The sequence below is a fragment of the Piliocolobus tephrosceles genome, chromosome 9 (assembly GCF_002776525.5).
Source record: "Piliocolobus tephrosceles isolate RC106 chromosome 9, ASM277652v3, whole genome shotgun sequence".
NCBI lineage: Eukaryota > Metazoa > Chordata > Mammalia > Primates > Cercopithecidae > Piliocolobus > Piliocolobus tephrosceles.
The window spans coordinates 11,507,253-11,532,180 of NC_045442.1; the positions used below are offsets into that span (position 1 = coordinate 11,507,253).

Here is a 24,928-nt window from a genome sequence, read left to right on the forward strand (position 1 = left end):
AGGAAAACTAAAGACACACATACATCAAAATCATATGCCTAGCTCAAATTGGCTTCTTCTTTTTTTTTTTTTTTTTTCTGAGACAGAGTCTCACTCTGTTACCCAGGCTGGAGTGCAGTGACGTGATCTCAGCTCACTGCAACCTCTGCCTCCTGGGTTCAAGCGATTCTCCTGCCTCAGCCTCCCTAGTAGCTGGGATTACAGGTGGCCACCACCATGCCTGGCTAATTTTTGTATTTTTAGTAGAGACGGGGTTTCTCCATGTTGGCCAGGCTGGTCTTGAACTCCTGACCTCAAGTGATCTGCCTGCCTCAGCCTCCTAAAGTGCTGAGATTACAGGTGTGAGCCACCACGCCCGGCCCCAACCTCAGGATGGTTTCTAAATGCTTTTCTCCGACATTTAGAAATTTCTTACCAAGCTCAAGAGATGTGACCCATCATAGGTGCTATCAAAATGGCCAAGTCTGATGCCTGTGCTCAAATGTCCCTTGCTGCCTCTGGGATGTAAAGCCTCTTCCCCACAGCGCTCCACACCCGATGCAGGTGATGCCCATTGCAAGATCAAATTGCTGAGCTGACACTACTAAGCTGTTGACCTGCCTGACCTTGTGTTAACTTTATTTCACAAACCTGACTTTAGCCCCATGACATTGAGGGTGCTGTAAGGAACAAAGATGAACCTGACAAAGTTCTTGCCTTCAGGAAACATACAAGCTAGTTGGGAAGCAAGAAATGCACACACACCATTTTGGTGTTACATACCCGGAGCTCAGCCCATACCAAACATTGAAGGTGGGCGGAGCCAGGATCCCACGCCCAGGGAAAGGCTGGGAGGAGGCAGCACTAAGGAAAGGGTGGGAAACAGGGATAAGGTCGGGGGAGTGCAGTGCGGGTAGGGGGAAGGGTGTTCCAGCAGGCGGGGTCTGCAGCAGCGCTGCAAAGGCAGCTGAGTAAGGGGTCTTCCAGGAAGAGGCTCCTGCCTCGGATGCAAGTGCAGAGGGAAATGAGGATCCAAGGGAGGCTGAGGCCAGATCACAGGGCCTCTGGGGTCAGGTGAGAGCAAGATGGTCACTTTTATTTTTTTCTATTTTTTTTTTTTTTTTTTGAGAGAGTCTCACTGTCACCCAGGCTGGAGTGCAGTGGCACAATCTCAGCTCACTGCAACCTCTGTCTCCTGGGCTCAAGCAATCCTCCCGCCTCAGCTTCCTGAGTAGCTGGGACCACCGGGACACACCACCAAGCCCAGATAATTTTTTTTTTAACTTTTGGTAGAGACAGTGTTTTGCCACGTTGCAAAATGAATCCAGCCTGGACAACAAGAGTGAAACCCCGTCTCAAAAAAAAAAAAAAAAAAAAAAGAAAGAAAGGACACTGAAATTGAATACACACAGGAGGAAGGAGGATATAATGAGATAAGCAAAGTGTGCGGAGCCCATTTCTGAAGAGGGAATCGTGTCCTCTTAGCAAGCCTGGGGCGAATCTCTGGTTTGAGGCTTCATTAAAAGGTGTGGCCATAGTGTCTGAACACCATATGGGGCCTAGGAATAACGGTGGCGCCAAGCAACTCCAGGTCAGTGACCTACACTGAAAGTGTGACCTGAATGACACCCCCTGGGAGCTGTGTTTATGAAAATCACAGAGGGGACACAAGCCATGGGCAAAGCTCGAGTGGGCGCTCAGGACCCACTTGGTGGAGTCCTGAGGTGGAGTTAGAGGGCGCCGTGCTGGCTCTTAGCAGGAGTCTTGGGTCAAGGGACGGTTGGTTGCAAGTCTCAGGCTGTTTTCAAACACAGCCTGAGCTTCAAGTGCACCGGGAGACGTGCAGACGACCTCACAGGAATGATCACTTGGTTACCTGGCTGAGAAGTTTCTCTCCTGGCCTTTGGCTCCCTAGGGGCCGTATTCTCCGACGCAGAGTGGGAGTCCAGCTGGCCACAGAGTTGCTTACCCTCAGTGGGTGAACTGAATTTGGTCTCGTTTACAAAGGTGGACAGGTCCGAGGGCTGCGGGTAGTCCTGTTTGTCAGCCTCCAGGTCCACCGTCATGCATGTCCACTTCTGGTTGGTGACCGCCAGCTTTTCCTCATCTGTGGCGTGGACCACCGCGGAGATCACTGGTGGTGTTTCTGGTGTAGCAGCTGGGGTGGGGTCCTGCAAAGAGAAGAGAAACAGTGTCTTGTCTCATCAGACTCTTGGTCAGAAACTGCTCCCACCCTCAGGTCTGGGGACCCATTAGCCAGGACAGGTCCCGGTCACAATCCTGTGCATGCTCTTCTCGGACTCTGCTCCAAATGGCCCATTAAGGAAACAGATGGACACACAGATTCTTCCCTCTCTATGAATCTCCTTTTAAAATGGTTTCAGGGAATGACCATGAATTTAAAAAAGAAAGAAATCAGGATTTCGTGTCTTGCTTACTTGAGCTTTCCTGCTAGTTTTATGACTATGACAGCTGTGGATGCTCACACAGTGCTTCAGGCTTGCATATCAATATCACCAGAATCACCCGACAATCGTCACATCAGTCCCCGGAGGCAGAAAGAGGGGAATCTTATCTCCATTTCCACAGGAGAGCGGGAAGTGGAGTAGGGCAGGGTGGGAACCTAGAGAGGTCAGGGCAGAGCTGCAGCTGGGACCTGAGCCCCTATCCCCAGGGCTGAGTGCTTCCCTCCACTGCCCCCACCCTGGCCAGGGTCTGTAGGCTGGGGCTTTGCTGGCTCAGACTTGGAGGCGTGGCAGGTCTGCTTGTTTTATGACCCAGAAATTAGCCCTAACCGTATGACTGACAGGCTTGAGGATAACTTTCCTTGGTCTGTAAACAGGGTAGAAGAAATGGAATCTTATCTGATGGAGGAACTGGTAAGAGGGATTCTAATAAAGAAAGAACCCAAGCCCCACTTCTTCAGGGGAGGGGGTTCCCTTTTCTTCCCACTCCAATTTTGGCTGCACAATTCAGTGCTCCCGACACTTGCTGAGTTTTTTCACCTTCTCACTGCGTATTTGTTCATCTCAAGAGACTCTCGACTCGACAGTCCTAGAAGTTCACAGCGGATGAACTGGCCTGAATGGAGCAGAGCGGGTCCTCTAGAGCCCAACTAACGTTTTTCCTGAACGTCTTTCTACTCTCGGGACACCCTCTGATCTTCCGCAAAGTGAAGGGATCAAAACAATGTCGGGCAAACATCGAGGGACCCTCCACTCAGGAGGCAAGAAGAGGGTCTTGGAAACATGATCTTGGAAACAGGCCCGGGATGAGCAGAAAGCAAAGCTTTGTCAACAAGGGAGGAAAACCCCCCTGGGAGAGGGAGGCCATAAAACCATCAAGATCAAAGGAACACTGTACCTGGGAAGGTGGATCAGAGAGAGGAGACCGTTTTGGCGACTTTTTCACCCTAAATGTGTCACTGGAAACAAAATGGAAAATGTAAACACAACAAGCAGAGGGATGGAACACTCCAGAGCAGCACAGAGCGGACCGAAGCTACTGCCTCTGCGGAGCCATCTGGCCCAGGCCACCCTCCCGCCTCTGCCACTGCAACACCAGCGAGAAGACGGCCGCGCTGGCTACCCACTCTCACTTTTTAACAGCTATTATTTTTGCCCCCAAGGGAAAGATCCATCAAGCTGGAAATCTTTAAAGAGATGCCATTTTGGAGAATGACCCAAAAAATGAAGCTAAATTTAACTAAATGTTCTTATTTTATAAAGCAAATTTTTGGTGAGCAGATTAATTTATCTGGATTCTTCCAGGGATGTCTGAATCCAACTAAGGCTCAGGGAGGGGCTCCAGGCTCAGGACACTGATTTACAGACGGGCAAGGCGACACCTCACTTAAGGAACAATTGAAGGAGGCCACGCAGAAAGAAAGTTCGGGGTCCTCAAGGAGAACCTGCTGAATCCTCCCTATCACAGGATCCTCGAGCTCAATGGGTTCCCATGCTCTGAAGGCTTCTAGGTGGAATCCTGACGAAAGGTAGGGCCAGGGGAGAGATGAATTTTTTGGTCTTCTCCTAACCATGGTAAACAGACAAGATTCACAGCTCTTCTCTCTCTGTTTCTCCTTCATATGAATAGCGGGGCTGGGAGGCAAAGGAAACACCAAATCAGACTCCTGAAGGGTCAAGGAAGCAGATCCCAGGAGGAAGGGATGACTTTTAGCCTGAGCAGTTCCATTCAGTCCACCGAGCAGTCTGGGGGTCACTTCCACAGTCAGAATGGGGGCTCTTTCCACCCTGTAGACTGGCCCCTGCCCCGTTTCCAGCCCCTCCATGGGATGGTCTCACTCCCAGCAAAGCAAAGGCTTTGGGGGATGATCCCTCTCCTTATATCCCACCACCCTCCCCTGCTTTGCACGTTAACTGGGTGGGCAGAGCAATTTAATTTGGCACTCAAGTTCCTTCCTTGTGTTCTCTCACATCACTCCAACAATGGCATTTAATCATGAAAAAAAAATACTATAAATAGCTATTTACAGCTTTTATAACATTTGCCATTAAAATAGTGCCATCGCAGCTTGAAGCATATATTTATTCATGCATATAAATATATAATTATATGTTTTACTAGTTGCCAAGTGGCTCAAAAATACTCAAGAAATCCCTTGGGCAGAAGAGAGTCTGACGGACTCGACCCTATCCTGGGACTGCTGGCCACCTGGACTGGCCAGCTTCCCTTGTAAGGACAGGGAGAAGGTGCATGTCTTTCGACCCCCCAGAACTGCCCACAGATCCCTCCTGGCCAGGGGAGGCAAAGCAGCAGAGGCACAGAAATGGTCAGCTCTGTTTCTACTGACAAGTGACCCAAAGATGGCAGACGAGGCATGCCGACACCCAGCCAGGTCCTGGGTGACTGAGGATGCAGGACTGGGGCAGCCTGGCGATGGCTCTCACAGCCGTGTGCTCCACTCTGCACTGGCCCTGCATTTCAGGGCACTCTGCAGGCCTCAATTTGGAACGGCCCAAACATTTCTGCTTCACACGTTAGCAATAAGCTGTGGCCATCGCTGCCTGTGGTTAGACCAGACAGTTATTTTAACGTGAAGCCACACTAGTGTTGAAAGCAATCGCCCACTAGCCCAATTTAAAATGAAAGAATGTAATGAAGAGTTAAAAAAAAAATTTATGATTTCAGATGAAGACATCCAATATGCAAGGGAAGGAAAAAAGTTCCATTCCTGACAAGCAGCCAGATGCTAGATAATCACATTTTCACAGCCAAGCAGTCTCTTATGCGAATCACTATGAAACAGAAAAGTAATCTTTGCTACTGGGGAGCCCCATGCCCCGCCATTCCCAGGCCCACCACATAAATACATCAGTAGCAGCCATAGAGGGGAAACAAAATGGGCTTGGAAGCAAAAACAAAAGGCAGAAAAATAAGCACATTTGGCATAAGAGGCAGATTGCATTAAATTTACTTACAACAGAGAACACACAGACATCACATCTTCAACCATCCTAAGACAAGAAGACAAAGAAAAAGAGAGACAGACAGAAGGAACTGACAAAAAAGATAAATCTGCAGACAACTGGTTATTAATGGGTTAGGATATGGCGGCCATCGCTATAAGGTCTACTTCTGAAGGCGGGCAATGCCCCGCTTTTTGGAAGGAGCTGCTGGGGATCACCTTCCTACCTTCCTCTCTTGGTCCTAATGATGCCACAAAGCTGTGGTGCCCCAAGAGCTTTGTCAGACCCATGCACGATCTTCCAAGCCAAAGTCCCTTCTGCGCTAGAGGTGAGGCCACAAGCTGGGTAAACTTCCCCGACCCCTGTGAGCTCTGATGCTCAAACAAGAAAGTGACTGGGGACGCCTATGAGACACAGGACATGTCTTGGAGAAGGAGGAGGTGGTGGCTAAGGTTGGCTCTCATTCCACAGATGAGAGAGCATGGCCTTGCAGTCCAGCCATTGCGGACTTCTCCTCTTCCAGGCTTGAAATCAAGTTTCCAACGTGAATTCTAGGGAGTCTCTAGGAAGGACCTAGTTGGGGAACTGATCTAAAAAAAAGTCCCCATTTTGACCAGGATGGCCTCCAGCCACCACTAGACAGTGGCAGGTTGATCCAAGGTAACCTGCTACAGAGACCTCCTCTCAGGAGGCCCTGGGTTCTTCTCAGATGTTCAACGTTAGGGGGAGCCCAGAATGGAGGTAAACATGTCGTTCTGTCTCTTTCGTGCCAGACAGACCCAGAGGGGCCAGCGCTGTGGTCTGTTCTGCTGCCCCTGGGAGACCGATCTCCTCAGCTTTGTCAAATTATTGACAATACTGCCCATAAGAGTAAGGAAATTGCCAAGGTATTAACCACAGAGGCCATAGAATAAAGGACCAGCAGCCATCTATGTTAGAGCCGGGTCTTGGGATGGATTCTGGAGGCATGGGTGTTTGGTTTTTAAGCACAATATACTTGGCCTTGTCAAATGTCTGTGTCTTGCCAAGTCCACAGAGCCAAGGACTAATGGCTTCCTGGGGATTGTGGGGATTTGTTCCCTGCTTTCAGGCTCCATTTATCTCTTCAGAACTTGCAGGGACTTTGTCTACAAAAGATGACTGGAGTGGAGGAAGGAGACAAAGAGGGGTGTTTCTTACAGGCTGGTTGGGGTGCAGCAGGGAGGGGCCCAGGCCACATCTCTCATTCCTGGGCCTCCTGGAATCTACTATGTTTGCCTCCTGGGCTAATGTCTCATTAATAGGCAGAAACAAGTACTATAAATTTTAATATTTTAAAGGGTGTATCTCCTAGCTTCTCCAAAAAGCCATCGGTCACCAATAGGGAGATCAACCAGATTTCTAAGGGACCTTTCCCTTACACGGGATCTCCCAGACTGCTCTGGAGCTGAACATCAGGTCTTTGGCTATAAGTAAAGCTCTAGACCATTGATTTATTAAAGCAAAAGATCAAGGACACAAAGGGGTATGTGGATGGGAAAATGCCACCACTGTGACCGCAGAGAGAAAGGAAAACACGTATATTATCTGCCTGGTGCAACGGCCATAAGCGTGGCATCATCACAGCACCCAGGGGCAAGGTTAGGGCAGTCGAAGGTTATCCAGGCACATGACCAACGGTCACAGTCAATCTGCACCCCCGCCTCCGATCCTTACCACCTCCACCCCTGAACTTACGTCTTTAGGGGCGTCTTCTTCTTCTTGGCGGGCTTGTTTAGCCCATCCCCGTCCACTCCATTGGCTTCGATAGCACTGGCTGGGATCTCAAAGGAGGCTGGGGATTTAGAAGGTGAGCTGGGGGTCTTAGAGGATGTCTTAAAGGGGTCAACGGACTCGTCACAGGTGTCTGGGTCAAAGCTGTATGATTGTTGGGGCAGTTTGGGAGACTCCTGCATTTTTGAGGTGGAAGAAAAGGGGTTAAAATTGGGGTCATCCCACTTGTCAATATCAAAGGTGTAAGTACCTTTAGCAATGGGGATGTCATTGGGTTCAGCAGGGGATCTGGGAGGTGAGGCAGGAGTGTTGTCAAGTTTCTCGGGTGTCTTTTTCATCTTTGGCCTCCTCAGGGGCATTTTGGCAACTGGCTTTTTGCCTATCTTTTTGGTAGGAGGGGGGTTTTCCTGCTGGTTGTCCCAACTACACTTGTCCTCGGAATAGTCAAACTCCAGCCTTACGGAGAGCCCTTTGGCTGAAGAGTCCTCTTGCCCCCCACTATCTGATGGGGTCACCTCCCCTGCCTCCGGGGCCGTGGTAAGAGGCAGCGTTTTCCTCCCGACAGGGGGTGAGTTCTGCACTCTGCCACCTCCAGAAGCTGGGGGGACAGCCCCTTCTGCACCCTCTGAGTCCAGAGGGCAGGCAGCTTTGGGCCCTGCAGCAGGCTCAAGGGGCGTCTCCTCCAATAAGGCTGGGCCAGGACCTTCCGTCTTGGCAGATTCTGTTTTCGTCTCAGATGCTAGATTCTCCCCACTGGGGACGAGGCTCTCTTCATCTGGCTCCTGTTGCGTCTCCTTCACTGGGGGGGTCTCTGTGGGTTTCTTGGTGGTCTGTTTCTTTTTTAAGGAAGGCGGCCTTGGTTTTTTAGTTCGCTTAAGGGTACTGGAAGCACTGCTGGAACCCGTGCTATATGCATCTGGGGCGAGGGCCACGGCCTCAGGATTACCTGAGGAAGAAGCACCATCAAAGTCACTGGCTTGCAGGCTGAGCGACCGGGACAGCGTAGACTTAGAGATGGGGACGGAATCCGTGGACTTCCTCCGTGTGTTCACTTTGCCCTCCTGATTCTTACCGTCTGAGGCACGAGGTTCCAAGGTCTGAAAGGTATCCACAAGCTCAATGTTGTCAAAATCCAAGTTGTAAGTCCCGCTGCTGGCTATCGGCTTGTCTTCATCGAAGACGGCAGAGAAGGAGTGTGACGGGGGACGGAAGGGACTTCCTTCCACCGAGTCGCTCCGTGGGCCATCAGGGACAGGGACTGTCTCAGAACCACATCCTGAGGAAACAGAGACAAATCCATCAATTACAGACACAGGATGCATTGGGGGACCTCTCCTCTTGTGCCAAAACATCACCTTCCAGCGTAGGGGTTGACAAACCACGGCCCCAGGCCACCCCTGCCCATCACTGGGTGTACTACTTGAGTACAGACCCTGGCCCACCCATAATTAGCTCGAGACCCAGGCCAGGCTTGCCCAGAGTTCCCTCATCTGTACAATGCGGGTGATGAGGACCGATTAAAGAACAGCTCAGACTATTCATTCAAAAACATTCACCAAGTGCCTCATCAGGACCAGGCATGGTTCTAGGTACTAGAGATTCAACAAGGAACAGAAATAAACAAAATCTTTCCCTTCCTGGAAGTCACATTCTTCAGGGGAAGATAGTGAATAAATCACCAGGGCCAGCCGTGGTGTCTCACGCCTGTAATCGCAGCACTTTGGGAGGCCGAGGCAGGCAGATCACTTGAGGTCAGGAGTTCAAGACCAGCCTGGTCAGCATGGTGAAACCCAGTCTCTACTAAAAAAACCACACAAAAATTAGCCAGGCGTGGTGGTATGCGCCTGTAATCCCAGCTATTCCAGAGGCAGAGGCAGGAGAATTGCTTGAGCCTCGGAGCTGGAGGTTGCAGAGAGCCGAGATTGCGCCACTGCACTCTAGCCAAACAGACTAAGACTCTGTCTCAAAAACAAACAATGTACAGAATTTCAGAGGGTGACACATGCTAAGGAGAAAAATAAAACCAGGATAGGAGTTTCACTTTTAAAATAAGGTAGTCAGGCAAGATCTTCTGAGGAGACATCTAAGCAAAGACCAGAATCAAGGTAAGTACATAAACCAGGAGGACTCCTGGGGAGGAAGCATCCTGGGCAGAAAAGGAATAGCACGAGTAAAGGCTCTGCGGTAGGAGCACCTGGTGTGTTACAGAAATAGCAAGGAGGCCAGTGTGGCTAAAGCAAGGGTCAGGAGTGGGACAGCAAGACAGAGAAACCCTGCAGGAAGGCATACGGAGCCTTCCATAAATATTAATACCAGCCACAGCCACCAACAAGCCTGTTCTTGACTCCTCAGAGCCACTGTGAAGAACAGGGGAGCCTGTACACGGAGGCCCCCGGCACCTGTAGTGGCACTTGCTGTCTGCCACCTGCCGCTCCAGCCATCAGGTGTAACCTCTCCTTCAGTCCTGCCTGCCTATCCCTGGCCCTGCTCTTGCCTAGTCTCACTGCTCTCCCAGCTGCCTCCTCTCAGCTTTTCTACTCATCAGCCACTACCAGCCAAGGAGGTCGCTCCTATTTCCCAAACACGCTGCAGATGCTGCAAACGTTGGCCAAATGATGCTCTAAGGTCCCACCACCCTACTGCCCATGGGGATCTGGCCGGTCCCAGCTTTGGCTCGGCTGCTCTGGGTTCTGCTGGCACCCAGCGGCATCATTCATGCATTTCTGAGTTCATAGCTGCTCCAGGCAGTCACGGATGCCAGAAAACTAAAAGTGTGTCATTGGACAAGGGGGCAAACATGATAAAGCGGTCTGCAGGCCTAAGCACTAGGAGGATGCAGAATGAGGAATAAACGGAGCTGGCACAGGTAAGAGCTGGGTGTGCGCCTCATGACAGGTGTTATGTGCCCCCAGTCCCCTTCCGCCACTGGCATGGTTGCCAGACAAAGGACAGGATGCTCAGCTGCATTTGAATTTCAGATAAATCAACATTTTTTAAATGTAAGTATGTCCCACGTCTCAATGATTCTTTGTTTACCTAAGATTTAGATTTAATGGGCACCCTGTATTTTCATTTGCTAAATCTGGGAGCCTTCTCTCTCACCCCAACAAACACACAAGGTTTGGGAAATGCACAATTAACCCCTGAACTGGTCTCTTCCTGTTGATTTTCTCAGAGCAATTCATGCTCCCGACTGCAAATCTCTGGGCAGTGAGTGTTTTGCACAGTGCTTACCAAGCTTTGCTCATAAGCAACCTTTCTCCTGGAGTACCTGGCAGAGAACTCAGCTCACAACACAAGAAAACCCCAAGCTTCTTGAGCTTAGGAACCAGCCTTAGCTCTGTTTCCCGCTTGACTGGTCACACTTTCTCTTACAGGATCAAGAAATGCTTCGATGGAAAGCATCATTTGGAAGCACGTCTATGAGCTAGTCCTGGTTTCAAGCCTCTCACTCCCGTCTTCTCCACCCAGGGCCTACCTGGAGCAGATGCCCTAAATACGGAGCTCTTTCTACCAAATGGTTTCTCCGAACACTCCTGCTTCCTTCTCATTTCAAAAGGTATTGCCTCCCTTCTTTCTAAAATCAACTCACTGTTTCCTCTAGGCCCTAGTACTCTCAAGTACCACATCCTCCCACCAGCAGTGACCTCCTCTTCCTGCTCTGTAATTGCCCCTGGATACACGGAGGGCACAGAGGACCAGGGGATGCTGAGGAGGACCAGGTGCTTTCAAATGGGCCTTGGCAGGAAGGAGGAGGAGCCTCAGCCTATCCCGTCATTTCTAGAGCAAGGCCCACAAAAACTAACCTCCGTCTCAGGCTGTTACACGTGCCTCTGCAGCCTGCAGAAGGACGCCTTCGGAGGCCCTTCAAATGTCAGCAGTTATCACGCAACAATGAGCGGATATTCAGCTTAACCATCTGCTCATTGCTTCCTCCAGAAGAAAGAGCTCCCTGCCTGCTTAGCATGGCTTTCCTCTTTAGAACTGACATGCTCTCATTAGCTCATCATGAACCAGGAAACCTAATCTTGCTGTAGGGTTTTTTATTCTTGGCATTATGGACGTTTGGGGGCAGTCAGGTTTTTATCCCGGGGGCTGTCCCGTGCCCTGCAGGATGCTTAGCAGCATCCCTGGCCCCCACACACTGGATAGCAGCGGGCCCCACCCCCTACCCCAGTTGTGACAACCAACACTGTCTCCAGACATTGCCATGTACCCTTGGCGGGGGCAAAATCCTCCCTGGTTGGGAACGGCTGTCTTATTGTGCTGATCACCAGAGCAGGCTGCTCCACGGGGTCCTTCACAGGGCTGGAATGGCCCCTGTGGTCCAAATGGGTTCCAAGTCCTCCCTGCTCACCTACTGGATTTTCTTTTCTTTTCTTTTCTTTTTTTTTGAAACAGTCTCACTCCATCACCCAGGCAGTGGTGCAATCTCAGCTCACTGCAACCTCCACCTCCCAGGTTCAAGAGATTCTCCTGCCTCGGCGTGCCGAGTACTGGAATTACAGGTATGTGCCATCATGCCTGGCTAATTTTTCTATTTTTAGTACAGATGGGTTTCACTATATTGGCCAGGTTGGTCTCCAACTCCTGACCTCAAGTGATCCGCCTGCCTTAGCCTACCAAAGTGCTGAGATTACAGGCTCACGAGAGCCACCGCACCCAGCCTCCCTGCTCCCCTGCTGGATTTCTAAACATCCACACGGCATATCTGTGTGAAGACAGATGCAGATGCAATCAACTGTGTGATTCATTTGTTCATTCCACAAATAACCTGGGGTGCCTTCTATATGTCAGCCACTGTGGGGTATGCTGTGGTCATAGAGGTAAGGAAGGACAGGACCCCAGATGAATACACACACAACACTTCCTCCACCTCCTGTCTCCACTGGCACGGATCTGGGCAATGCCCTAGAGAACAGTGCCTTGCACACAGGCTCCAGGTTTCTGGCTCAGCCTAATAACAAAGTCAGCACCCGCGGTTCATCAGATGAAAAGGGTCACTAGGGTTTCCCAGTTACATAAGCCTGCTGGGCTGCTATCACCAAGGACTGCAGACTGGGCGGCTTAATCTACAGAAATGTATTTCTCACGGTGCTGGAGGCTGGAAGGCCAAGGCCAAGGCGCCAGTGGGTTTTTCTTTCCTGAGGCCTCTCTCCTTGGTTTGCAGATGGCCTTTTCTCTGTGCGCACTCCTGGTCTCTTTCTCTTCGTATAGGAACACTGGTCCCCATGGGATTAGGGCCCCACCCGTATGAACCCATTCAACCTTAACTGTCTCCTCAAACGTCCTCCCTACAAATAATCACATTGGGGGTTGGGGCTTCAGCATACAAATGTTGGAGGCCACAATTCAGACACAGCACCAGTGCTGGGCAAATAAAATGCCCAGGTTGAGGGAAAACAAATGTGTTAGAAATGACAGGAGGCTCCCAGGAAAAGGAGAACGCTAGGACAGGGCAGCCGACATCACCCAGCCGATGTCACCCTACCTTCTCCAAAGGCCACACTCTTAGCCTTGCTGGACTATTTCTCACAGAAGCACTTGCTGCCAGCCCCCACACTGGCACTTCTCCATCCTTCCCTCCTTCCCCCATCCCGCCGTGAGTTCACTCTGGGCAGGGATCCTTGGCTCCCAGAGGGCCAGAGGTGTGCCCAGGCACTCACAGACTCTTAAGCTGACACATCACGGGTAGGTGGTCTCCTACACAGGGAGCATGGCTTTCTATCTTCTAAGTACATGAATAGTAATCTTCAATTAGTAACATTTATTCTGGGAAAAGGTCTTCATTTTAAGTAGGCTAACGAGATATAGATAAAGCAGTACTTGGTCTTTGTGTGGCAGTTTGCTGGTTGCTGTGGGCAGCTCAGAGCAAGTCCATAATGAATTTAGTATTTCCCAAATTTGTCTAGCCTAAGATACACCTGAGACACTCATTAAACACCCCCCCCCCCCCCAGGCTCCGCCTCCATCTGCCTCCTTCCTCTGCAGAGCGGCGGTTCCTTCCACGGGGCTGGGGTGGGGCTCGGGGCCCATCGTAACAGGTGCCGCAGCTGCGTCTCCTCATCGGGGAAGTCTGGAACTGGGCTGTCTCACCTCGTCTGCTTCTATCTGGGTCTATCCTCATTCTTAAACCTCCGGTGGGCAACGCTTTCGTATTTGGCCACAAAAATGAGTGGGCTTTGAGGATAAGCTTGGATGGGCCTTTGAGCTCCAATTTCCTGTGGGGGTATTACCTCAGAGGCGTGAGGCATCAGGGCTGCAGAAGTGCCAGGCAGAGGCTGTCCTCTGGTGCCCACCCTCCTCTGATGTGGTCCAAAACAGACAGCTCAAGAAACCAAACCCAAAACTGACCAGCAAGAGAGCAGGAGGCCCGTGCCGTGGCTGCCTTCTGTCCTCAGACCAGCAGGTGTTCAGGATCTCACAGAGACCCCAGGAAGCCCCACCGGGTGGGTCTGTGCTCCTCTGCTTCCTGAGGGCAAACTTCTGTTCAATTCCCAGAAACCAAGAGGGAAAAGTGCCGTCAAGGCATTGTGGGGAGAGACAGTTACCGACCATGTTAACTCACTTAGTGATGACGAAATTAAATTCTCTTTACATAAACCAAACTGTTCCCAGCAGAGTCCGCCTTGTGAGCATCTAAGTGACAGAGCCATGGTTAGGATGGGGAGAACCTAAGGGGAGGCTCTGCTCGGTAGGATAAGAAGAAGACACGCAGGAGCATGGCTGGAGTGACAGCCCCACTGTGCTGTGGGGGCGGTTCCAACAGCTGGGACTTCAGCAACCCCGGGCTGGTCCTGGCTCCACCTAGAACATGCCACGTGTCACTTTTTCTTTCTCTTTTTTTTTTTTTTTTTTTAAGAGCCAGGGTCTCGCTCTGTCACCCAGGCTGCAGTGCAGTGGCATTATCATAGGTCACTGCAACCTCGAACTCCCAGGCTCAAGTGATCCTCTTGCCTCACCCTCCTAAGTAGCCAGCCAAACTCGTGATACCACACCTGGCTAGTTTTTAAATTTTTTGTAGAGATGCAGTCTTGCTATGCTGCCCAGGCTGGTCTCAAACTCCTGGGCTCCAGTGATCCTCCCAACTCAGCCTTCCAAAGTGCTGAGATTACAGGCACAGGCCACCGTGCCCAGCCCACATGTACCTGTCTGTCCTGCTTTGCTGATTGTCACTTCTCTCGTGTCAGCCAAAGATGAGCAGCTTTCCTTGCCACGTCCCTACCTGTTGCCCTGCTGGGGCTCCTCCCTGGTGGGTTGCCTACCAAGGGGCCACAGTTCCCCAGGCAGGGCCCCAGCATCAGCACAAGGGCTCTGCCAGTTTACTGATTTAACTGCTCGTCTGAAGGCGGTGAGAGAGGGCAATAGGGGAAATAACACCAGCTGTGACCTAGGGCCACTCCTCATCCTTTACAAGCAGGCATGAAATGGGACACTCTGGAAAAGTGCTTTCTTTAAAAGCTGAAGTAGACAGCATGCAGACAGACCACTAACATAATGTCAGATTCAAAAGAGGTCAGTTTCAAAGAGTCCAGAGTCAGATAAAAAGCAGCTGAAACCTTGGCTTCCCACTAATCAGCTTGGTGACCTTGGCCAGAGTTCCTTAACCTTGCTGTGCCTTGATGTCACTGTCTCTAGTACCACCCCCCACAATGTTACTATTTTTCTATTATCATCAAATGCCATCTGTAACAGAACAACACCTGTGGGGCTTGGTTATACCCCTGTCTTCCTGGAAGGATAATGGGCTGAGCAACCAGCCTGGGGTCTGTGGGAGCCCCGAGCATCCCATAGTGGGTCCATCCACGGCCCACTATGCCTGTGCGGATGTGGAGTGCAGTCAAGCCTCTCCAGTGAGGTCATTAGGGGAAGTGAATGTGCGTCCAGAGGGTTGGGGCCCTGCCAGGTTGTTGGTGTCTCCATCCAAGGTGCACAGGACACATGAGGTCGCCGTCCTCCCCATGTAAACACAGTCACGGTGGGCAGGTGAGGTGGCCATCCTTTCAGTGTAGATGTGGCCACCCTGGGGAGATGAGGTCACCATCCTCTCAGTGTAGATGTGGCCACTGTGGGCAGGTGAGGTCGCCGTCCTCCCCATGTGAACACAGTCATGGTGGGCAGGTGAGGTCGCCGTCCTCTCACTGCAGATGTGACCACTGTGGGCAGGTGAGGTCGCCGTCCTCTCACTGTAGATGTGGCCACTGTGGGCAGGTGAGGTCACTGTCCTCTCATGTTTCCTCACCTGGCTCTATGCAGGCCCCAAATTCTCCATCATCCTTCCAGCCTGGGATGAGCGGGGCTTGGATCTGGTGGTTATGAACCCATATACCCCTGGCTCAATGGCCAGGGCCTCCAGGTGCAGTGCCAGCCTCTGCCTGGACTGCATCAAAATCTCCAGTGGTCTCACCTGTTCCCTGGTCCTGGGCACATGAAACACTCACATGGTGAAGAGGGAGCAACCGGCTCAAGAGGGCCTGAGTGCCTGTGGCAGCCAGACCCAGGCCTGAAAAGGCTCGGCCCTCAGCTCGCTGTGGCTCTGGTCCAAATGTGTATGTCCCCAAAATTCCTATGTTGAAATCCTCATATAAGGTGATGGTATCAAGAGGTGGGGCCTTTGGGAGGTGATGAGCTCATGGGGGCAGTATCCTCAAGAGTGGGATTAGTGCCCTTACAAAAGAGGACTGAGGAAGACTGTATGTCCTTCCACCATGTCAGGACACAGGGAGGAGGTACTCTCTGTGAACAGAAAGCAGGTCCTCACTAGACACCAAATCTGCCAGTGCCCTGAGCTTGGACTTCCCAGCCTCCAGAATTGCGAGCACTACATTTCTGTTGCTAACAGGTACCCGGTCTATGGTTACATTGTGATAGCTGCATGATCGGACCTAAGACAGTGTGTTGTCATTAGCTGTCACAGGGAATTCTTGTGTGGATGAAGAGGGAGAGTCTGTAAGCACCTGGCCCAGGGCACAGCAGGTGCCAGGAAAAGGCAACCACAGCCCCCTGCTCTTCACATGCCACAGTGACGTCCACCCCTGTGCCCCTGCCCCAGGCTGGGAAGGGCCTCAGCTGGGTTCTGGGATGCCCTACCCTATGCCAGGAAATCTCCCGTGGCTACAGGGAGCACCCACATGTGGCCTCCTTGGAGATGAAAGCAGGTGACAGTGTGTACAAAAACCAGTGGCGGGTCCAAAGAAAATGGAAGCCACTGTGTGCTCTGCAGCCAGGCTGGGCCCTGAGTCAATGTGAGGACAGCTGTCCACAAACAGCCACTTGGAGCACAATCAGTGCCTGGCGAGGACACTGGCACTTGGATCAGGTGGCTGTGAACCTGTATACTCCTGGCTCAACGGCTCGGGCCCCCAGGTGCAGCGCCACAATCAGTGCCTGGTGGGACCATGTCCCCAGAGACAGAGGAACGGTGTAGGCACGCAGGGCACCGGGAGGCCCCCGTTACCTCCAAGGCCACAACATGTGCCTTTCCCTGGGCTTGGCAATCTCCTAGCAAGAATGAGTATAGAAGCTGCATTCCCCAATGCTGAACAACGTCCCTGATGGGTAGGTGACAACTGTCAGAATGGATCCCCCTCAACTCTCCTGCCATGTCGCCCCCACTGATCACCCACTGACTCGCAATTCTTTGCCCCATCCTCTGCCTCGGGGGCATGTCCCAGGCTGCAGCACTCAGGACAGGCTGGCAGGACTGCCCCAGCACACGTCTGAGCAACAGCAGGTCCAGGGACAGCTTTCACTCAGCACCTACTAAGGGCCTGCCCCAGGCTAGGCGCACAAAGGCACCAGCTCACTGTACCTGCGCAGACAGCACTCTGGCTCCAAATGGAAGGGAACTGGGCTTGAAGGTGGGCAGGCCTGGGTTCTGACACCAGAGCCCCTTATCTGCTGTGAGATGGCGCATGAGGTTCATAACCTCCACGTGTCACTGGGGAATCAGGGGAAGACATCCACTATACAGGCATGCTGTGTGCATACAGCTGATCCTCCCTCACCTGAGTGGGAGATGAAACACTCAGAGGACCTAGCATAGCCCTGACAAGGCAAATGCTTGAATGGTAGCTATTATTTAATTATATGACATGTAATTATGTCCCTCAGTGGCCGATTTTGAGTTTTAATAACATGGTCACTGTACATCAGCCAACCATTCCGTTCACAGGACCTCGGGAGGCCAGAGCTGGAAGATCTGAAGGGGCCCACAGATCACCCTCTTCATTTTACAGATAAGGGAACTGCGCTCAGTTGAGCTGAGTCCTGGCCTACCCCAGCTGGCAGCAGGTGCAATCCTTTGCCCCACCTTCTGCCTCAGGATTGTGGTCCAGGCTACAGCCCTCAGGACAGGCTGGCAGGACTGCTCCAGTCCACACATCTTCCATCCCAGGGAGCCCCGACACGCTGGCAGGACCCAATGTAGGGCAAGTGAGTGCTTTATAAAATGTAGGTTGCCAGGAGGAAAAACCGTCTTTATTCACAGCCAAAGGTCTCGTGTATTAATTCACGTGGTTCCCGCAGCACCTTTCCCAACATGCCGGGCACTGTGCAGAGGAAAGTAAACAATAGATTTTCCCCTCGTGCCCTTCTTTCCTGTGGTTCATAGAACGAATCTTTCTTCTCCTACAGCCACCTACACTAGCAAGCACAGCTGCCTTCCCACGCCTTCGTAATGCCCCATGCTGGTCTACAGAATGGACAAGGGGACCCTCCGCCTGGGAGGCGGTTTTCTAACCAGGGCAGCAAATCAAATGGATCTTTGTACAGCCCAAGCTAGGGGGCCTTTCAGCAGACACAGTTCCAGCCGTAAGTCTCCTGAGTGTACAATCCTTACACAGCCAGCCTCGCGGCCGTTTTCAAAGGAGGAGAAACATAAAGTCCCCGTTCAAACACTCCAACTGGTGTAATCCAAGGTTCTGAGGGGCTGTGACTCTGTGGCAATTAGCGTTTCCATCCCCTTCCCTGGTAGAAGTTATCTCTTAATCCTCAATAATGCTCATTCTTTTAGTAACTGCCATCTAAGAAAGAGGTCGGTGTTGTGCGTGTTCATTTTTAAGAATGGAGATTGTTCTTTGCTTTGCTGAAAGGAAGTTAGGCAGAAGGAAGAAGGACAGGACCAAAAAAGAGAACAGAGTGGCGTCCTGTTCTCCCAGAGCTGGCAAGACATCGGACTGGGAATCCCAAAAGACGCACCTGTGGCCAGAAATAGCCTCTCCGCACACTCCTTGGTGCTGGGGATGAAACACGCCCTGTAACATGCTATCATTTTCTTCTAAACTGTTTGTTTATTATTTTTGAGACAGAGTCTGGCTCTGTCACCCAGGCTGGAGTGTAGTGGTGTGGTCTCAGCTCACTGCAACCTCCCCCAGGTTCAAGCCATTCTCCTGTCTCAGCCTCCTGAGTAGTTGGGACTACAGGCGTGCGGCACCACGCCTGCCTAATTTTTGTATTTTTAGTAGAGACGGGGTTTCTACTATGTTGGCCAGGCTGGTCTTGAACCCCTGACCTCAGGTGATCCACCCTCCTTGGCCTCCCAGAGTGCTGGCATTACAGGCGTGAGCCACCACACCCGGCCAAGAATACTTTATTCTTTTTTTTTTTTTGAGATGGACTCCCTCTATCACCCAGGCTGGAGGGCAGGGGTGCAACCTCGGCTCACTGCAAGCTCCACCTCCCAGATTCACGCCATTCTCCTGCCTCAGCCTCCTGAGTAGCTGGGACTACAGGCGCCCGCCACCTCGCCCGGCTAATTTTTTTTATTTTAAATGGAGACGGGGTTTCACCATGTTAGCCAGGATGGTCTCGATCTCCTGACCTCCTGATCCACCCGTCTCGGCCAGAATAGTTTATTCTTCATCACATATTTGACCTAGAGATTACAATGTGTTTGTCATCCAGTCACTTTCCATTAAAACTTATGGGTAGGTTTTTAAAAATATTATGGGAAATAACAGTTTTACATGCTTTATCATACAAAATAAAGGAAGAGATGCAAATGACTCTCTGAGAACTACAGACAGCCCTCCTGGCTCTTCCCTACTTTTAAATCAAAGAAATACCAGTCACTGTCCTCCCAGAGCCTGGTGTCTACACTGACTCAGCAAAATCCAGACACTGCTGCAGACTGACGAGCTGTCAAAGATGGGGGACGTGGGAGCAGTATTCGGCAGACTCCAGTAAAGGCATCAGCTCTCATTAAAACTGTCCTGCCCCCTTGTCCCAGCACCGGGGCTTGCTGGTTTAGGAACAAAGCCCCGGGACTGTACATCCTTTCCAAAACAATGGGCTGCTTGAACCCACGGCGGATAAAAAGAATTCCAGCCATTTCTTTCTAAAACCAACATCAAGGTCAAAATGTTATTTTATTGTACAGTTTACCTGGCTCCCGGCCAGGGCAAGAGCATACTGGAGGCACGCAGCCCCATTCTTGGCTCCTTCTCAGGTACAGTTTGCCCTCGGGAGGAAGAGCTAGAGAAGGCGACAAGGGGGCCCCTGGCAGTGGCCACTCTCAGGTATCCAGCGTGTGGCCTAGAAGGGGTAGAAGGGGTTTGGCCCTGCAGACTCCTAATCACACGGGAGGGCTGTGGGCCTCCAGAGGCCCAAGGAAGGCCAGAATGGGGTCCTCTAAGGTGTAGGGCCCAGAGCTGTCCAGGTCTAAGGACCCCCCGGCCCCCTGGCCAGCCTGTGGGGCTTTCTGGCAGGCCCCATCTCTTCCAGGCTCCTGTGATCTTCCATGTGAGAGGTGGTTCTCTGTGCCGGTGTAACTGGGAGGTGCAGAATACAGCACAGGGGTGGGGTGGGGACGAGATCTATTCCATCTGTCCACTAACCACCTGTCTAAAAGGAACATAAAGGTGTTTTCACTCACACTAAGGGACAAAGATGTGGGAAAGTGATAAGAAATCAGGTGACAACGAGATTCATGAGGAATAAAGAAACCACCATGATGTGCTGTGAATGTCAACCTCTATCCTCGCCCACTGGCTACCTTCCTTCCCCAAGCCTAGCGCTGGAAATACACATGTAGATTCGCAGGCCTGTCCAGAACTCACGTTCTCACAAGAGCAAGGGGCCAAGTGCTAGAATCCAAGACTGTGCTGTGAACTTTCAAGACCCACTGCCCTCCTCCAAACCTCATCTCCCCAGAGGCCTCCCCTAAAATTCAGCAAAACAAATGGAGAATAATCCAATGTATCTGTTCACCCTTCATTTTCAAGAAAACTACAAAAGCCACATCAAGCACAACTCAAAGCCAAGAGGCCGACTCGGTGCTCGCCTCCAGCCTGACCCAGGGGGAAGTGCTGCAAATCTCCCGCAGGGCTCACAGCCACAGGCTGTCTGGGGACCTCCCTGCCCTTGGTTACCTGGTTCTTCCGGGGGTGGCTGTGCGCTGACCTCGGGTTCTGGGATGACTTCAGGGGGTGGTGGGGGTGGAGCTGGCGGAGCTTTGACAGGGGTCGTTGACTCCGGGGTCTCAAATGCCTCTTCAGAATCGGAACTCCTGAGGACAGAGGGAGAAGCACAGGTTAGAAAGGGGCCCAGAGCCAGTTCTGCCGAGCAAGTGTGGCCTTCGCACCCAGAGCCAGTGGGTTCCAGCTCGCTGCTCAATTAAGCTGTGCAGGCACAGATGAGAGGAAAGTCACTTTCTCAGTCGTGATTCCTAAGGGTGAATCTTATCACTGGCTCTGATTGCACACAAATGATGTATTCTTTGAACTCGGCTCTACTGGAAATACACGCTTCTCGCCTTAGTGGCAAATACGCACACAACGGACTCTGGATGAACTTCCGCACACATTCATTATTAGGTATTCATTCAAATAGAGAGAGAAGGGCATTCTGCATGTTCAATGCCATGGTGCCAACTCACCCACATGATCCCACTCCATCATCCTCTCCACTGTCCTGCTTTCGCAGGGCCTCTCATAACTTGTGAGTACAGACTAATTCTAGTGGTGTTTACTGTCTTTCTTTTCTACTGAGCTCAAAACACAGGAGGGCAGCCGGCCTTGTTTATCACAGTATCTCCAAGCCTCTCAGTGGAGGGCCGGGAATTAACGCGTGCTGAGTGCGTGAATGGAGTGAATGAAGGAAGCCAGCGAGCTGGCCAGGCAGAGGGTGCATCAGACTAAGACACAAAGCACAGCCACCAACCCCGACACAGTGAAAATGGCCCTCGCTGGTCTGCAGGGAAGTCTGTTTCCAAGGAAGACTCTTCACCCAGAGAACTGGACCAAAAATCCATGTGGAGAAATTCTGTCCACTAACAAGGAGAGGTCACTGGCCACGCCTTGGCCTGGGCTGAAGAGGAACCAACAGGCCAGGTGTGGTGGCTCATGCCTCTAATCTCAGCGCTTTGGGAGACTCAGCTGGGAGGATCGCTTGATGTCAGGCGTTTGAGACCAGCCTGGGCAACACAGTGAGGCCCTATTTCTATAAAAAATAAAAATAAAAAATTACCACGGCACATGCCTATGATCTCAGCTACTAGGGAGGGTGAGATAGGAGGATTACTTGAGCCCAGAAGTTTAAAGCTGCAGTGAGCTATGACTGTGCCAGTGCACCCCAGCCTAGGTGATAGAGCAAGACCCTGTCTCTTAAAAAAATAAAAAGAACACAAGGAAGAACCAACAGACAGCCCTCCCCATCACCCTGCTTCCACCAGTGACTCAATTTTATGCCAGAAAGAATAAGGCTTCTCCCAGTACTAAGCCAGCTCCACCTATGCTCAAGATGCCCACGGGCCCACGGTCCTGAGCCCAGCTAGCCTGGGAAGACAGCTAGCCTGGCAGCAGTAGGAGCAGTTGGGCTGAGTCCCATTTTCGAAGGGTTAAACAGACCAAAATATTGATTTATTCATTTGCAACGAGGGGGTTAATTATCAAGAGGGTGGACACTTAGGGTGGCTGAATGGCACAAATGATCCCAGTAAGCAAATCTGGTGAAGACATGAAATCAGGGTGACCTGGCAGGTGACTACGGACAGTGTGGGCACGAAGCTGCACCGTGTCACCAAGCCGTGCAACCCAATGCTGAGAGATGCTCAGACTGCTGAGCTTCCACAAGGACCAAAGAACCAGGGACCCCAGTAGAGGCCACCATCTTCTAAAGACCACCAGCCAGCTGGCAGAGAGCACCAGGAACCAAACCAATCCCTCCACTATCCGTCGGGACCTGAAGAAAGAGCTATTTGGTGAGTTCACTTCAGAAAATATATATCAATGCTTTTACAACTAGTTTGTCAGTGACTTACTTCATCAGCACCAAAGATCCCCTTGCCCCCTCCACCCCTGCAAGGACCTTGGCTCCTCCAACCAGCCACAAAGCCTCCAGGGAACCAAAGAGTTTAAAAGAAACATCATAGCTGCTTTTGATGGGATCCAACGAGCCAAACCCAGTCTACTATTAAATTTCACGAGGAAAAAATTCATGCAAACACAACAGAAGATACTGACTTCTTACAAACACTCATTAATACCAAAGGGCTTAGCTTTTGTCTACGGGGAGAAGGTAAGATCCGCACTTGCACAACAACAGATCGAGGTACCTGAAGCATCTGTTTATCACTGTGGAAAACAAAAGGAGGTCACACAACTGAGCAGCAAAGAAGAATGAGAGTTCAGATCAGCCTGGCGGGCCCTGGGCACGGCCCTGGATACAGCCCTGGGAACCCAGCTTCCTCACCAGGCCCCCAGCACTGCACCATCAAGAGCAACACTGACAAGATACACAGAGATGACTTGCCTTTTTCCAGAGCCTCCCTGAAGCACCAGCAGACTGGAGTCCCCACTGCTGGTCACCGCTGTCCACATCCACCGGGCCCATTCCACTGGGGACCACATCTGCCAGGAGGCATAGGCCATTTCCGCTGAAGAACAGCCTCTGTCCCCCAAATTCCCACTCCCAATTCCCCTGCTGGTATCTCTTGGATCTAAATCTCTTTCAATGTCACCCAAAAAGTTAGCTGCACCACCAGCCACAGATGCTGTGAGCTTCTCCGGCGTCCAGAGGCCCCGGTGCTGTCCCACTCAAGCAGAGATTCGAGGAAAGCCTGAGTACTCGTCCATCCCCTGGCTTCTGCATTCCTGGGCACTGGCGACGTCAGGCTCTGAAGCACAAAAGGCCCTGCTCTTTCTGAACAGCACAAGCAAGCAACAGGGAGGGCCGGATGCCCCTCGGTTCTAGCCGCTGAATTCCAATGAGGTCTCCGCTGCAGCAGCTGCCCAGCCTGCGCACCTGCTCAGAGGGACCGCCGTTCACTATCGCCCTGTGTGGAAGGCAGAGCATGGGGTGGGCCAGGGCACACCAAGCCCCTTTGTGGTCCCTTGCCTGTTTGCTATGAAGGATTTCTGCATCAAAACACCAGGGCCCACCACGGACCACGAGAATGGCATTCACTTCCGGTGCTGCCTGCCTGGTTTTCATATTTCTGAACCCTCTCTTGGGAACAGAGAGCAAGTTAATTAGAGGAGGCGGATGGCAGCTTTTTTAATTAGCTCTTTTTTCCCTATCCAGTTTCCCAGGGGCTCAAATACATTTCTAAGAAGCAAGGATTTCGGCAGTCCACCCCCAACGAGTCTGTACATAAAAATAAAGCAGCACTTTGGAGGCCCAGTGTATGAGTGCAATTCCCACTGGCTGTTTGATACTTATTTTCCTACTAGAAAAAAACCAAAGTACAAGAAATTATTCTGTTAAGGCTCCACACATTTTAAAAATGAAAGAAAAGAAAATTAATTTGCTACAAAAATGTAGCAGAAAGAGAAATGCTGTCATTACAATCTGCTGAAATATCTCTATTATAGGAAATACCTAAATTATAGGAAAATGTATTTATCAGGACACACATATGCTATGTCCACCACAGAAGTAAATATGCAAATGCAATAAAATATCTATATTTCTATAGTGTAAACCAACCTTGTCCAACCCACGGTCTATAGGCTGCATGCTGCCCAGGACAGCTTTGAATGTGGCCCAACATAAATTCGTAAATTTTCTTAAAACACTATGAGAGTTTGTTGTGATCTTTTTTTTACAGTTCATCAGGTATCATTAGTGTTAGCGTATTTTATGGGTGGCCCAAGACAATTCTTCTCCCAATGAGAAGAATTGTCTCTCATTGAAATTGTCTCCCAGGAAGCCAAAAGATTGGACACCCCTGGCTTATGACACTTTAATTCTTAGCTTGAAAAGCATGATAATTACTACCATTTGTTGAACATACTCTTATGTGTCAGGCACAGGAATAGGCCCTTTGTACACACATCTAAAGTCTTCAAAACTGTCCTGCCTAGCCAGGTATGGTGGTGCACACTTGTAATCCCAGCTACGTGGGAGGCTGACTCAGGAGGATCGCTTCAGTCCAGGCATTTGAGACGGCAGCAAGCTATGATCGCACAACTATACTCCAGCCTGAACGACAGAGCGAGACTCTGACTCTTAAAAAAAGAAAAGGTCCTGGCTGCCAGAGAGCAGGCCCATTTCACAGATGAGACAATTAGGCAATAGAGGTGCAAACTCCTTTGCCAGAGGCTGTATGGTTACTAAATGATGGAAGCTAAGTCTCAAATCCAGAACTGCCTGTCTCTAAAACCTGCGCCCTTTTTGCTACATCTGTGGCTTCCAAACATTTTTGGTGAGCTCAGTTTACAATATGCTTGTATTATAAGGTCTATCATGGAGAGCAATTAAGTTGTTTGGAGGAATTTGAAAATCTGACACTAAGGGCTGGAGACATGAGGTAGCCGGACGCCTGCTGA

General features: G+C 51.1%; 1 protein-coding gene across 6 annotated transcripts in view; it reads right to left on the bottom strand.

Annotated features, from left to right (window-relative positions):
- Positions 1-24,928, bottom strand: part of TACC2 (transforming acidic coiled-coil containing protein 2) — a 234,980-nt gene that overhangs the window by 35,064 nt on the left and 174,988 nt on the right. For 3 of the 6 annotated variants that reach the window (XM_023224383.2, XM_023224381.2, XM_023224380.2), the window contains 4 exons: positions 20,531-20,667; positions 7,125-8,436; positions 3,343-3,403; positions 1,949-2,150 (listed from right to left, as the gene is read on the bottom strand). In XM_023224383.2, the coding sequence (XP_023080151.1) occupies positions 1,949-2,150; positions 3,343-3,403; positions 7,125-8,436; positions 20,531-20,667 (1,712 nt within the window). Of the gene's footprint in view, positions 1-1,948; positions 2,151-3,342; positions 3,404-5,420; positions 5,457-7,124; positions 8,802-8,864; positions 8,961-20,530; positions 20,668-24,928 lie in introns of those variants that run through there. The other 3 variants (XM_023224385.2, XM_023224382.2, XM_023224384.1) reach the window with 3 other exon arrangements.